This window comes from Lytechinus pictus, chromosome 3 (genome assembly GCF_037042905.1).
Source record: "Lytechinus pictus isolate F3 Inbred chromosome 3, Lp3.0, whole genome shotgun sequence".
NCBI classification, from domain to species: domain Eukaryota; kingdom Metazoa; phylum Echinodermata; class Echinoidea; order Temnopleuroida; family Toxopneustidae; genus Lytechinus; species Lytechinus pictus.
In genome coordinates, this window is record NC_087247.1 from 72,907,918 (window position 1) to 72,920,465 (window position 12,548).

The window sequence follows — 12,548 nt, forward strand, 5'->3', positions numbered from 1 at the left end:
AGTTGATTTGCAATTGAACATAAGTTTCTTGCAATGCCCCATAATTATATTTTATTCTCAAGCAACTCTGTTAAATGTTATCTAATTCAGCACATTAGATATGTATGTTAAAAAAAAAAAATTCTCGAAAGGTATAATATATTTGTCCTTTTAAACGGTATTCGAATGTGGTTACGCCTTGTTTTTGTTTTCCACAGTAATTATTGCATGTATGAACAGAAGTGGAATATTTGTTGTGAAGCACTGTGTGAATGTTGTGTGATCATGGAGCTATGGTTTGATGGTATTATAATTAATTCATCATTTTTGTTATAAGACTGTAAACCTGGTGGATGTGAGGGAGTGGCCTGGATGAAAGGAAAGTGAACATGTGTCCAATTACTGATTTGCATATGTTTAGACAATTTTGTTCATGGATAAATATTAATGAGCACTCCCTACATTCCATGCAAAGAGTAAAGGAGAAGTCCACCACACCAAAAAATTAATTTGAATTTAAAGAAAAATAAAGTATTGCAGAAAATTTCATAAAAACTATGATTCAAAATTCAAACAAGTGGAATGCCTCTGGCCGTCTCACCTGCATCACGCGATTCAATATAGCAGCAGTGCTGATTTTGAAAACTACTATAACTCGCACAAGATGTTCAGTGATACTTGGTTACTCTTATTTCCACGTTTTATGAACTAGACCAATACACTTATAGAGATATGATGGCAATTCAACAAATACCCCCAACGTGGCCAAAGTTCTTTGACCTTACATGACCTTTGACCTTGATCATGTGACCTGAAACTTGCACAGGATGTTCAGTGATACTTGATTACTATTATGTCCAAGTTTTATGAACTAGACCAACACACTTTCAAATTTATGGCTGTAATTCAACAAATACCCCAATTTGGCCAAAGTTCATTGACCCTAAATGACCTTTGACCTTGATCATGTGACCTGAAACTTGCACAGGATGTTCAGTAATACTTGATTACTATTATGTCCAAGTTTCATGAATCAGATCCATAAACTTTCAAAGTTATGATGGTAATTCAACAGATACCCCCAATTCGGCCAAAGTTCATTGACCCTAAATGACCTTTGACCTTGGTCATGTGACGTGAAACTCATGCAGGATGTTCAGTGATACTTGATTAACCTTATGTATAAGTTTCATGAACTAGGTCCATATATTTTCTAAGTTATGATGACATTTCAAAAACTTAACCTTAGGTTAAGATTTTGATGTTGATTCCCCCAACATGGTCCAAGTTCATTGACCCTAAATGACCTTTGACCTTGGTCATGTGACATGAAACTCAGGCAGGATGTTCAGTAATACTTGATTAACCTTATGGCCAAGTTTCATGAACTAGGTCCATATACTTTCTAAGTTATGCTGTCATTTCAAAAACTTAACCTCAGGTTAAGATTTGGTGTTGACGCCGCCGCCGCCGTCGGAAAAGCGGCGCCTATAGTCTCACTCTGCTATGCAGGTGAGACAAAAATTACTATTTTGACATTAAGAAATTTGCCTAATTTTATAAAACAATTATATGCTCATCTTGGTCAATGTGCAAATTACAGAATTGATTATGTCACACACACTCTAATTTCTTGTGTATTTTTTTGTTTGATACATGTACGTGACATGTATATTTTATTTTAATTTTCTAATTTTCTTTAACAAATTTTGAGAGGGATTTTAATTCCTCCATTAACATTAAATAGTTTCCATGAATGTAACCTACTGTGATTCGATGAAGAGTTTTTATATCAAATTTGCTCAAATCTATATAATAAAATGCAACAAAAATTAAGAAAGTAATGTGATGTGAGTGACATAATCAACTCTATTTGCATACCATTGATTTGTGTATATAACTGTTTTGTGTTAAAAAAGGGAAATTTCTCTATTTATTCAAATAATTTTTTGTTGATGTGCACTTGACCTTTAACTCACTTCCCTTCCCACCCCTGCCCAAATAAGTGTAATCAAGAACTTGAAAATCAAAAGTGATTAAGAAGAAGTAAGACTTAATCATAGAGCTATTAATACTGATAGCTCCATGATTTAATAAATACAGGCCTAAATAGAAATTCACATGAAAGTAAAACGAGAATAAAGCTGGGTAGGAATGGGGAAGGAATAAGATTTAAAGAAAAAGCAAAAATATATCCCCACCACCCCCCCCCCCCCCCCGAAAAAAAAAAAAAAAAAAATACAACCCGGTGGGTTAGAACCAGGGTCTCTGCACACGTCAAAACATTACGTTTACGCACGTCGCCATAGATCATTTTCGTACTACTTCCGGGTTTTTAATGCTATATGAAATGTTGTAAGTCTGTGCGCCGCTGTTGACCAATCAGAATGCGTCGGCAATTCTACTGCAATTCCAATCATTTTGCGATGGACATTGCCGTGGTTTTTTGTGGTTCCTGACTTTGCTACATCATGAAATATCATAATTCTTTTTCAGTCATAAAGAAGAATGTCTACGCTTTATATTGATTATAATGATGCAAGTGTGATTTCTATGCAAAAATATGCTCCATCTATTCACATATATTTCTTGAAAAAATCATTTTTTCTAAGCTAAATATCGGTCTTCAAAATACGTTAAATGTGCATTTTATTTAACTGATCAGAAATTTCAAAGTTTTATCTATAAAATAAGACCAATTTTGTGAGGAATAAACGATTCTAAGAGCAAAAAACACTGATCGAAAAGTTCGTCTTCACAGCTCATTACGTATGCATAACCACGGACGGTTATGCATACCGTTGAATAAAATAGAAAACTTTCGGACGGGCTGCGGACTGACTAAGTTCTTGCGTTTACAAGGAAAATTTAACTGACGGACACTGAGCGTGATACCATAATACGTCACGTCTAGACGAGTGTATAAAAAGGGTATATATTTCGCGAGGAAACCTACCTGTTTACGGTCCAATTTACAAGGGTTTAATAAGACTAAAATAATTTATGATGAAAGGATGTACTTTTTGCCCCATCACGATGTGTTTAGGGTCCAATTTGAGCGAGGTGTGTGGGGTGATACTAAACCCAATGAAACTACAGGTAAGCTGATGTCCGTGATCGTTGTACTTGTTTAGGGGTTCAATTCGGGGAATACTTGTCAAGGACCCGTCAAGGGTACCGTTTTGTTTCCAATACTCCTGAAGGGTAGAGTTTCAAATGCCAATACTTGTTAAGGGGTGCATTTTCAGAACATGGAAAATACTTGTTTCGGGTGCTTTTCGAAACCCTATGGTCACGCACGGTATCCACTCGTCAATGGAAGTGGCCCCCTGGGCCTATTCATTAAAATAAAAGTGTCCCTTTTCCCCATCTCAAAGAGCCCTTATGATGCAATGATTCCATCCTAGTGGGCAACAATTTATATTTAAGGAAAATTTGTCTCATGAGAAAAGGGTAAAGGGATAATGTTGCAAATAATGTACGGTATAGGAAGGACCCCATTTCCAAAATTGAAACAAATTGTCATCTTTTCAAACCATTTAGTCACAATGATTTTCTTTAAAGGACAAGTCCACCCCAATAAAAGGTTGAATTGAATAAAATTGAAAAATCCAACAAGAATAACACTGAAAATTTAATCAAAATCGGATGTTAAAAAAGAAAGTTATGACATTCTTAAGTTTTGCTTAATTTCACAAAACAATTATAGTCACATCCTGGTTGGTATGAGGGGACTGATGACATTACTCACTCACTATTTCTTTTGTATTTTGTTAAATATGAAATATGAAATATTCAAATTTTCTCCCATTATCCTGAAAAACAAAGTTTGATTCCTGCCTGAACATGTGGTATTAGTACCATTGTTTTAACATTTTCGGTTCAATCAAGTTGGTCCTTATTGTCAAATCTGTAAAAATTGAAATATTGTATAGTTCCAACGAGAAAATACAAATGAAATTGTGAGTGAGGGACACAATCAACACTCTCTTTTGCATGTCACTGAGTTGTGCATTATAACTGTTTTGTGAAAAATAAGCGAAACTTTAAATTATCGTTAACTTTCTTATTTCACATTCGATTTTGATAAAAAAATTTGCGTTATGCTTGTTTGATTTTGCTATTTTGATTAAAATCAACATTTTTGGGGTGGACTTGACCTTTAATAAGGAAGTTAAACAATATGCTACATTTGTAATAATATGATAACCACTAAAAGTAAAGGTACTCTATGAAAAAACCACAAAGTCCTGATAAATAGGTCGGCCTAAAGACAAAAGAGAATTTCCATCAACAAGATGTCAATACAACATAGGAAAAGAAGTGGAAGAAACTAAGATAGGTTTAAATGAACTTGATAATTATTACCTTTCAATGTGCTCCATGCCACCTGTCATGTCATAGTAACTATGGCTATCAAAAGATGCATCAGATTGAACACTGGGAGATCTCTTGGGTTTTTGAGGTGCTTTCCTCCTAGCTCCAGACGAGAGACGATTTTTAGGTACCACAGGTGGGTGTTCTTGGGTAAAAACTGGGTCTAGTTCAGGGTTAGGAGGGGGTGTAGGGGGTGAGATTGGAATGTTATTTGCAGGCATGAATTCGGGATACACATACTCATTATCATTAAGTTCCTCATCTTCTCTTTGGTTGGGTTCTAAGTATAATCCATCATCAATGTACCCACTCGCCCTACTAGAGCTATCTTTTCTTGTTTCTCCATCACTGCATGAGGTTGGCTCCGAGTTTCTGGTAAGTGTCCTCCTGGGATCTGGGATAAGTTCATAGTCATGGTCTCTACTGGATGTTTCTGAATCTTCATCATCATCATCCCTGTTCTGGAAGTTAACATTTGCTTCGGAGTAAATGTTGTTTTGGTCTTCCTCAGCATCATTGTTTTGGGGCAGAGCAGGCTTAGGTGAATTACTACGGCTATTTGGAGACATTTTGACTGGAGGAGCATTTGGTCTTGGAGGAGCTGGTCTCTTTGGTTTGATGGCTGGAGAAAGTTCTGAAGGAGTTGGAGACTTCGGCTGAGCTGGTGTTATCTTTGGAGATGGTGACTGTGCACGCGGTGTTGCAACATTTGGTTGAGGTACACCAGGTGGAGGAGGCGGAGGACAACTAGGTCTCCTTGGAGAGGAGCCTCTTCCCCTGTCTTTCAGCATCTTCTTCGGAGACGAGTTAGGAGAACGTCCATTTATAGGACTTCCTTGGCTCAAAGGACGTCCATTGATCTCCTGTGAGTTGCCATCATTGAAACTTACATCCTTTTCTTCAAGGACAGAAGTAGAGGATGGTTTGTGGACAGGGCTTCCCTCAATGGAATTTCTCTGAGCTGGTACAGGAGGTCGTGCCTTTCTTAGCTTTAGCTGGGACACTGCCTCTCCTTCTGGCTGATTTTCAGTTTCTGATACTTTTGTCAGTATGGTTTCTTCTCCTTTAGACAATTGTTTAGGTTGTTGTAGTTGTTCATCATTAGATTTCTTTGATGAGGACTGTTTTAACTCTGGTTCAATTTCAGCATCACTCTTTGACTTCTGAGCTGCCACATCTTCAAAGAACTCACTGGAAATAATTTTCTCTCTTCCCTTTTCATCAATCTTCTGCTTTTGTTGGGGTGTTATATCAACAATTTCCCAATCCGAACAGTCAAACTTTTCATAGGTGACCTGGTGGATTTTCTTGCTTCTTAATGGTGAGTTTTGATTGTGTGTTTTATTTGATGTTGATTTGAAGTTTTCATTCACATGTGATGTTACATCAATGGTTTTGGCTCTAATTGGTTTTGGTCTAGGAGGTGGCCCTTGAAGCGATGTTTGATGAATCAGTCCTGAAGGTTTACTTGGTGGAGGAGGCCTTGGTGGCTTCGATTTCTGTTGAACCTCACCATTAGGAACATTTGGTTTATCCTTGAAAGGCTTCACATTCTCAAAAGCTAGTGGATCACAAGACTTCACAGCTCTCCTATTTCTCTTCAGAGTACTCCTTTCGGTGTTACTATTGTCTTCAGTTTTCTCTTCTCCTTCGCTCTGCAATTTTGTTTGGCTCTCCAGTGACTTTTGTTGGCAAGACCTCTCATTATTAAAACCTCCATTTCTTTTCATATCAGTACTCAACTCAGAGTTAGGATCACTCTCGGACATACTCTTAACACGTCTTGGTGGTGCTACAGGATTGCGCAGGATAGCTTTCCTGGGGAGAATCGGAGGGGCCTTAGAATCCTCTGCAGGTTTACTGATGTTAGTTCCTGAAATTGTTGCAGAAGTTGACTCACATTTTGTTGATTTAACAGTACTATTTTGCTCAGCACTTTCCTTGGTTGCTGGAGAGTTATTGTTCGTTGATTCACTACTGGAAGACACATCTTCTGAAAGCTCTTGTGTTTTATTGCCATTACTTTGTGGAGGATCCTCCTTTGGCAATTCCTGTGCATGAGATTTTGATTTCCCAGTTAATTGGGAAGAAGAGCCATTTTGAATAGGTATTGCAGAAAGTCTCTTTGGTGGCAAAGATGGGCGCTGAGGTACTGCTTTCTTGCCATTCTCAGAAAGTAACTTTTCATTATCTTTATCTAAAGAAATGTGACCAATGGAAGACATAGTCTTTCTCTTCGAGAGTAGAGCAAGACTAGGCTTCTTGGGACTAACATTTGGCTTTGGTCTATGTGTAGGCACACTGGAACTTGCATCTTCATCTTTGTTCTCAGTTTTTATCAGTGTATCTGTCAATGATATATTTTGCCCATTAGCTTTGGTGTCTGGTGTTAGATTATCTGACTTTGTGTCCACATCCACATCAAGTATTGTGCTAGAAGAAGCAGAATAATCTGATGTGGAAGAATTAGAACGTTGCAATGGACCTCGTACAGGAGACCATTTAGGATTTCTTGGAGACACCTTAGGAGTAAAATCAGACGAACCCAATGTCAATCTTCTGACAGGTGTGTTTGGTCTCTCCTGAGTATTTGGAGGGGAACTATTAGTGACATCTTTTTCATTACCATTGAGAAATGTGGATGATGAGGATACTGATGACTCTTCTGCAGGTGTAGATTGTTCTGATTCTCGTTGAGGGGCATTGCGTTTTGGCAGCACTCGAGGTCGAGGACTAGGTGCAACCTCACTTGGAGTGCCATTTGCGTTTAAGTTGATAGTCTTCCGTGGCTTTGGAGTTGGCCTGCTTGGGTTGCCAGTGGATTTAGAAGTTTCAGGGGTACTAGCCTGTACCTGTATTTCTTGCGTTACATGAGAGGAGTCATTGGTAATTGCATCTGAGGAGGAAGAACTGCAGATGCTCTCAATGCTCTCTCCTTCTATGAGTGTGTTGTGTTGTGATGTTACAGCAAGTACTTTTGGCTTCGGGGCAAGGGATGGCTTTTTTGGAAGCGGGGGATGAGACGGTGGACTTGCAACCCCTGTAAAAATGATAAAATAGAAAATGGGGGAATTTAGAAACATTGTTTGGTTATTAATGTTTTAAGCATTACAGTTTTTTTAAGGATATATAAATGAATAACTCTATTATCAACATGCAAATGATCCAATATACACATAAAAGAAAATTGATGTTTTAATGAATGAATCATAACTAGCAAATCGGTTTGCTTGCTTAACGATAGACCTTTGATTTTGACCACGCAGGAAATTTGAGCTCAGGCATTTGTACTACCTAATTCAGCACTTCTCAGGTCTGCGTCTGGCCTGATCTTGGGTCCACCTTGTGCTCCTAAAAGTAGCATTGAATAGAATCTGCTCAAACTTTCACAGTTAAGTGCTTCTTGATTTTCAGGGCTGACTATCCCTTTCAAACAGAATTCAATTTTAACAAGTGGAATGCCTCTGGCCGTCTCACCTGCATCACGCGATTCAATATAGCAGCAGTGCTGATTTTGAAAACTACTATAACTCGCACAAGATGTTCAGTGATACTTGGTTACTCTTATTTCCACGTTTTATGAACTAGACCAATACACTTATAGAGATATGATGGCAATTCAACAAATACCCCCAACGTGGCCAAAGTTCTTTGACCTTACATGACCTTTGACCTTGATCATGTGACCTGAAACTCGCACAGGATGTTCAGTGATACTTGATTACTATTATGTCCAAGTTTTATGAACTAGACCAACACACTTTCAAATTTATGGCTGTAATTCAACAAATACCCCAATTTGGCCAAAGTTCATTGACCCTAAATGACCTTTGACCTTGATCATGTGACCTGAAACTTGCACAGGATGTTCAGTAATACTTGATTACTATTATGTCCAAGTTTCATGAATCAGATCCATAAACTTTCAAAGATATGATGGTAATTCAACAGATACCCCCAATTCGGCCAAAGTTCATTGACCCTAAATGACCTTTGACCTTGGTCATGTGACGTGAAACTCATGCAGGATGTTCAGTGATACTTGATTAACCTTATGTACAAGTTTCATGAACTAGGTCCATATATTTTCTAAGTTATGATGACATTTCAAAAACTTAACCTTAGGTTAAGATTTTGATGTTGATTCCCCCAACATGGTCTAAGTTCATTGACCCTAAATGACCTTTGACCTTGGTCATGTGACATGAAACTCAGGCAGGATGTTCAGTAATACTTGATTAACCTTATGGCCAAGTTTCATGAACTAGGTCCATATACTTTCTAAGTTATGCTGTCATTTCAAAAACTTAACCTCAGGTTAAGATTTGGTGTTGACGCCGCCGCCGCCGTCGGAAAAGCGGCGCCTATAGTCTCACTCTGCTATGCAGGTGAGACAAAAATGCATTTTTTCTTCTCTTTCCAATATTATGTTTGATTCTTTAAAAAAATTCAGGCTTTAATGGCGCTTATTTATGGCCCAACATTCCCTGAAAGAGCATAACAAATTCTAAAAGAAGCCCATGTAGACTGAATGTCTATCTTGTTTACATTCATGATTTATTTTCCTTTCCAATCTAAATCTTTTGAATGAAAGCTTTTAGAGATGGAAGCAAATAAATTCCTCTCTTCTTGTGTATTTTCTTCCCACTGATTAAGGAGCATCCATTGAGTTCACATTGGTCCAATATGGCCTCTAACATTCACTAATTAACGAACAGAAAAAGGTAAAAGAGAATCAACTACCATAGGGCAACAGGCCCATCCTTTTTTTTATTTACATCTAAGGGTGTGTTTATGCTTCCATTGCAGAGAAAGAATCAGCGTTTTCAAAGGTAATTTCAGATCGCCGATCACAAACGGAATTCTGGAAGTGCTGTCTATGCTTCGTTTTTCAGAGGCAAAATCGCAATTTGCAGCAGGTTTCACATCGTTAATTTTCGTTGAGCAGAAAAGCAAGGTCAAATTGGGCGCGCCAGTTTTTTCTTCCAAGTGTTGTTATTTAAACTTCGAACAATTTCCAATCTTTTAGAGATTGCATGGAGCTACTTGACATAGCCATACAATTTCTACCATGGTGAGGATAATAAGACAAAATAAAGAATATCAAAGTACACATAACAAATAAAAAGATATCTATTCAATTGTTCATGCTACTGGCTCAGAGATGTCTCCTCATCATAACTCATGTTACAGGTTTTTTGTAAATCCCTCAACATACATCGTGATGACAAATTAGATGAGTAGTAAGTGATAGACTTAACTTAATAATTGCAAATGTACATTGGTCATGATTAGAACCAAGGAAATGAGAGGTAATTTCGTGGAGGTAAGTCCGTTATAGAACCACGCGATAATTGTATTTGCCTGCGTATTTTTATCTCACCGGAAGCATGTACCAAATAGCGTCATTTAAACACGTTTACGATCGTGGTTCTGTTTGTACTTCCCCAGAAACCCTGATTCTGATCAAACGTTTTGAAACATACCTTTTTTTTAATTTACGATAGGCGTTCTGAACGTCGTTTAAATGAAATTAAGCATGGACGCAACCGTGTTTTGGACCAATCACATATGAAAAGTGGAAGCATAAACACGCCCTAATTGACATGAATACAAAAATGCAATATGCATTTTTGTATGAGATTTTCCAAAATAATGAAAGTCAATAGGCCTACTACCAACACTTACACGCTTTCTCTCCCATTCATTTCTGTACTCTCTGGATCTCATTATAATTTGTGCTTCATTAAAGGGAATATTCAAGAGGAAATAAGAGATTCAGAGAGATGTAATAGACTTTAACAACACCACTCTCCTTAGTGCTAATCACTAATCAAGGGCTCATTTCTCTTTACCCTGTTATGTAATAACCAGAACAAAGCAGATACTGACCTGTATGCTGATTATTTGCACAATTGATTAACAGAGGGGTTTTGCGTCATTCGATTTGGAAATAAAGGGAAAGAAGGACTCTCAGCACACTATTCATAGTTTCAAGTCTATAGATACAGATTAATCTTTAATATCATGAGATGATAGAATGGTTTAATCTCCCTTTTTTACACAAAATAATGTCCAAAATACAGAATTTATTTACTTATTAGTACACAACAAATGACAGGTAATCATGGTTTATTACTGTTGCTGCTTTCCTATACAGGGTCAGTGACAAAAAGAATTAATCATGACAATAATGTACATATAGTACCTCCCAATTTGTTTTCATTAATCACCTTTTATTCATAAACAAGTGGAATGCCTCTGGCCGTCTCACCTGCATCACGTGATTCAATATAGCAGCAGTGCTGATTTTGAAAACTACTATAACTCGCACAAGATGTTCAGTGATACTTGGTTACTCTTATTTCCACGTTTTATGAACTAGACCAATACACTTATAGAGATATGATGGCAATTCAACAAATACCCCCAACGTGGCCAAAGTTCTTTGACCTTCCATGACCTTTGACCTTGATCATGTGACCTGAAACTCGCACAGGATGTTCAGTGATACTTGATTACTATTATGTCCAAGTTTTATGAACTAGACCAACACACTTTCAAATTTATGGCTGTAATTCAACAAATACCCCAATTTGGCCAAAGTTCATTGACCCTAAATGACCTTTGACCTTGATCATGTGACCTGAAACTTGCACAGGATGTTCAGTAATACTTGATTACTATTATGTCCAAGTTTCATGAATCAGATCCATAAACTTTCAAAGTTATGATGGTAATTCAACAGATACCCCCAATTCGGCCAAAGTTCTTTGACCCTAAATGACCTTTGACCTTGGTCATGTGACGTGAAACTCATGCAGGATGTTCAGTGATACTTGATTAACCTTATGTATAAGTTTCATGAACTAGGTCCATATATTTTCTAAGTTATGATGACATTTCAAAAACTTAACCTTAGGTTAAGATTTTGATGTTGATTCCCCCAACATGGTCTAAGTTCATTGACCCTAAATGACCTTTGACCTTGGTCATGTGACATGAAACTTAGGCAGGATGTTCAGTAATACTTGATTAACCTTATGGCCAAGTTTCATGAACTAGGTCCATATACTTTCTAAGTTATGCTGTCATTTCAAAAACTTAACCTCAGGTTAAGATTTGGTGTTGACGCCGCCGCCGCCGTCGCCGTCGGAAAAGCGGCGCCTATAGTCTCACTCTGCTATGCAGGTGAGACAAAAAGGGAATCAGTTACAATGATGAGCCCAGGTTATCAATTCTAGATGAATGTGATACAGGCAACATAATAATACAGTACCATACATATTTAGATGAAACCAGTACTCGTAGGCCCCTCTAATATGCTGTCACAATACTAAGTCCCTGTGTCATGTCAGATGTGTTATTTCAAATGTATTTATATTTCACGAAAAATTATTTCAAATCATTTTTTAGCATCATCTAAATGAACAATGCAGCAGCTAAATAGATTTTCTAAGACGATGTTTATGCTTCCATTTCGAAGACACAATCAGCATTTTCAAATGTCGTTTCAGAACGTCGATCGCAAACGTGGTTCTGGAACTGCTGTTTATACCCCCAGGGACCACTTCCATTGACAAGTGGATATCAGGCCCGACCATGGAGTTTCGAAAAGTGCCCTAAACAAGTAATTTCCATATTCTGATAATGCACTCCTTAAAGGTCAAGTCCACCTCAGAAAAAATTTTATTTGAATAAATAGAGAAAAATCAAACTAGCATAATGCTGAAAATTTCATCGAAATTGGATGTAAAATAAGAAAGGTATGACATTTTAAAGTTTTGGTTATTTTTCACAAAACAGTGATATGCACAACTCAGTGACATGCAAATGAGACAGTTGATGTCTATCACTCACTATTTCTTTTGTTTTCTGTCTATCACTCACTATTTCTTTTGTTTTTTATTGTTTGAATTATACAATATTTCATTTTTTACAGATTTGACAATAAGGAGCAACTTGACTGAACCATATACATATTCAACAATGCTAATTCCACATGTTCAGGGAGGAATTAATTGTTGTTTCACTTAACAATGAGGAGAAAATTAGAATATTTCATATTTCATATAATAAAATACAAAAATAAATAGTGAGTGGATGACATCATCAGTCACCTTATTTGCATACTGACCAAGATGTGCACATAACTGTTTTGTGAAATTATTAAGTGAAAATTTAAAATGTCA

The 12,548-nt window shown here is 37.1% G+C and overlaps 1 protein-coding gene across 1 annotated transcript; it reads right to left on the minus strand.

Annotated features, from left to right (window-relative positions):
• Positions 1 to 2,478: 2,478 nt before the first annotated feature.
• Positions 2,479 to 12,319, minus strand: LOC129256727 (serine/arginine repetitive matrix protein 1-like). The gene has a single exon (XM_054894893.2). The coding sequence runs from the start codon at positions 7,437 to 7,439 to the stop codon at positions 4,344 to 4,346; it is 3,096 nt and encodes a 1,031-aa protein (XP_054750868.2). The 5' UTR covers positions 7,440 to 12,319; the 3' UTR covers positions 2,479 to 4,343.
• Positions 12,320 to 12,548: the final 229 nt, after the last annotated feature.

Bases quoted from the DNA above. Each gene is read 5' to 3' on its own strand.
- LOC129256727 (XM_054894893.2), bottom strand. From the start codon at position 7,439: ATGTTTCTAAATTCCCCCATTTTCTATTTTATCATTTTTACAGGGGTT.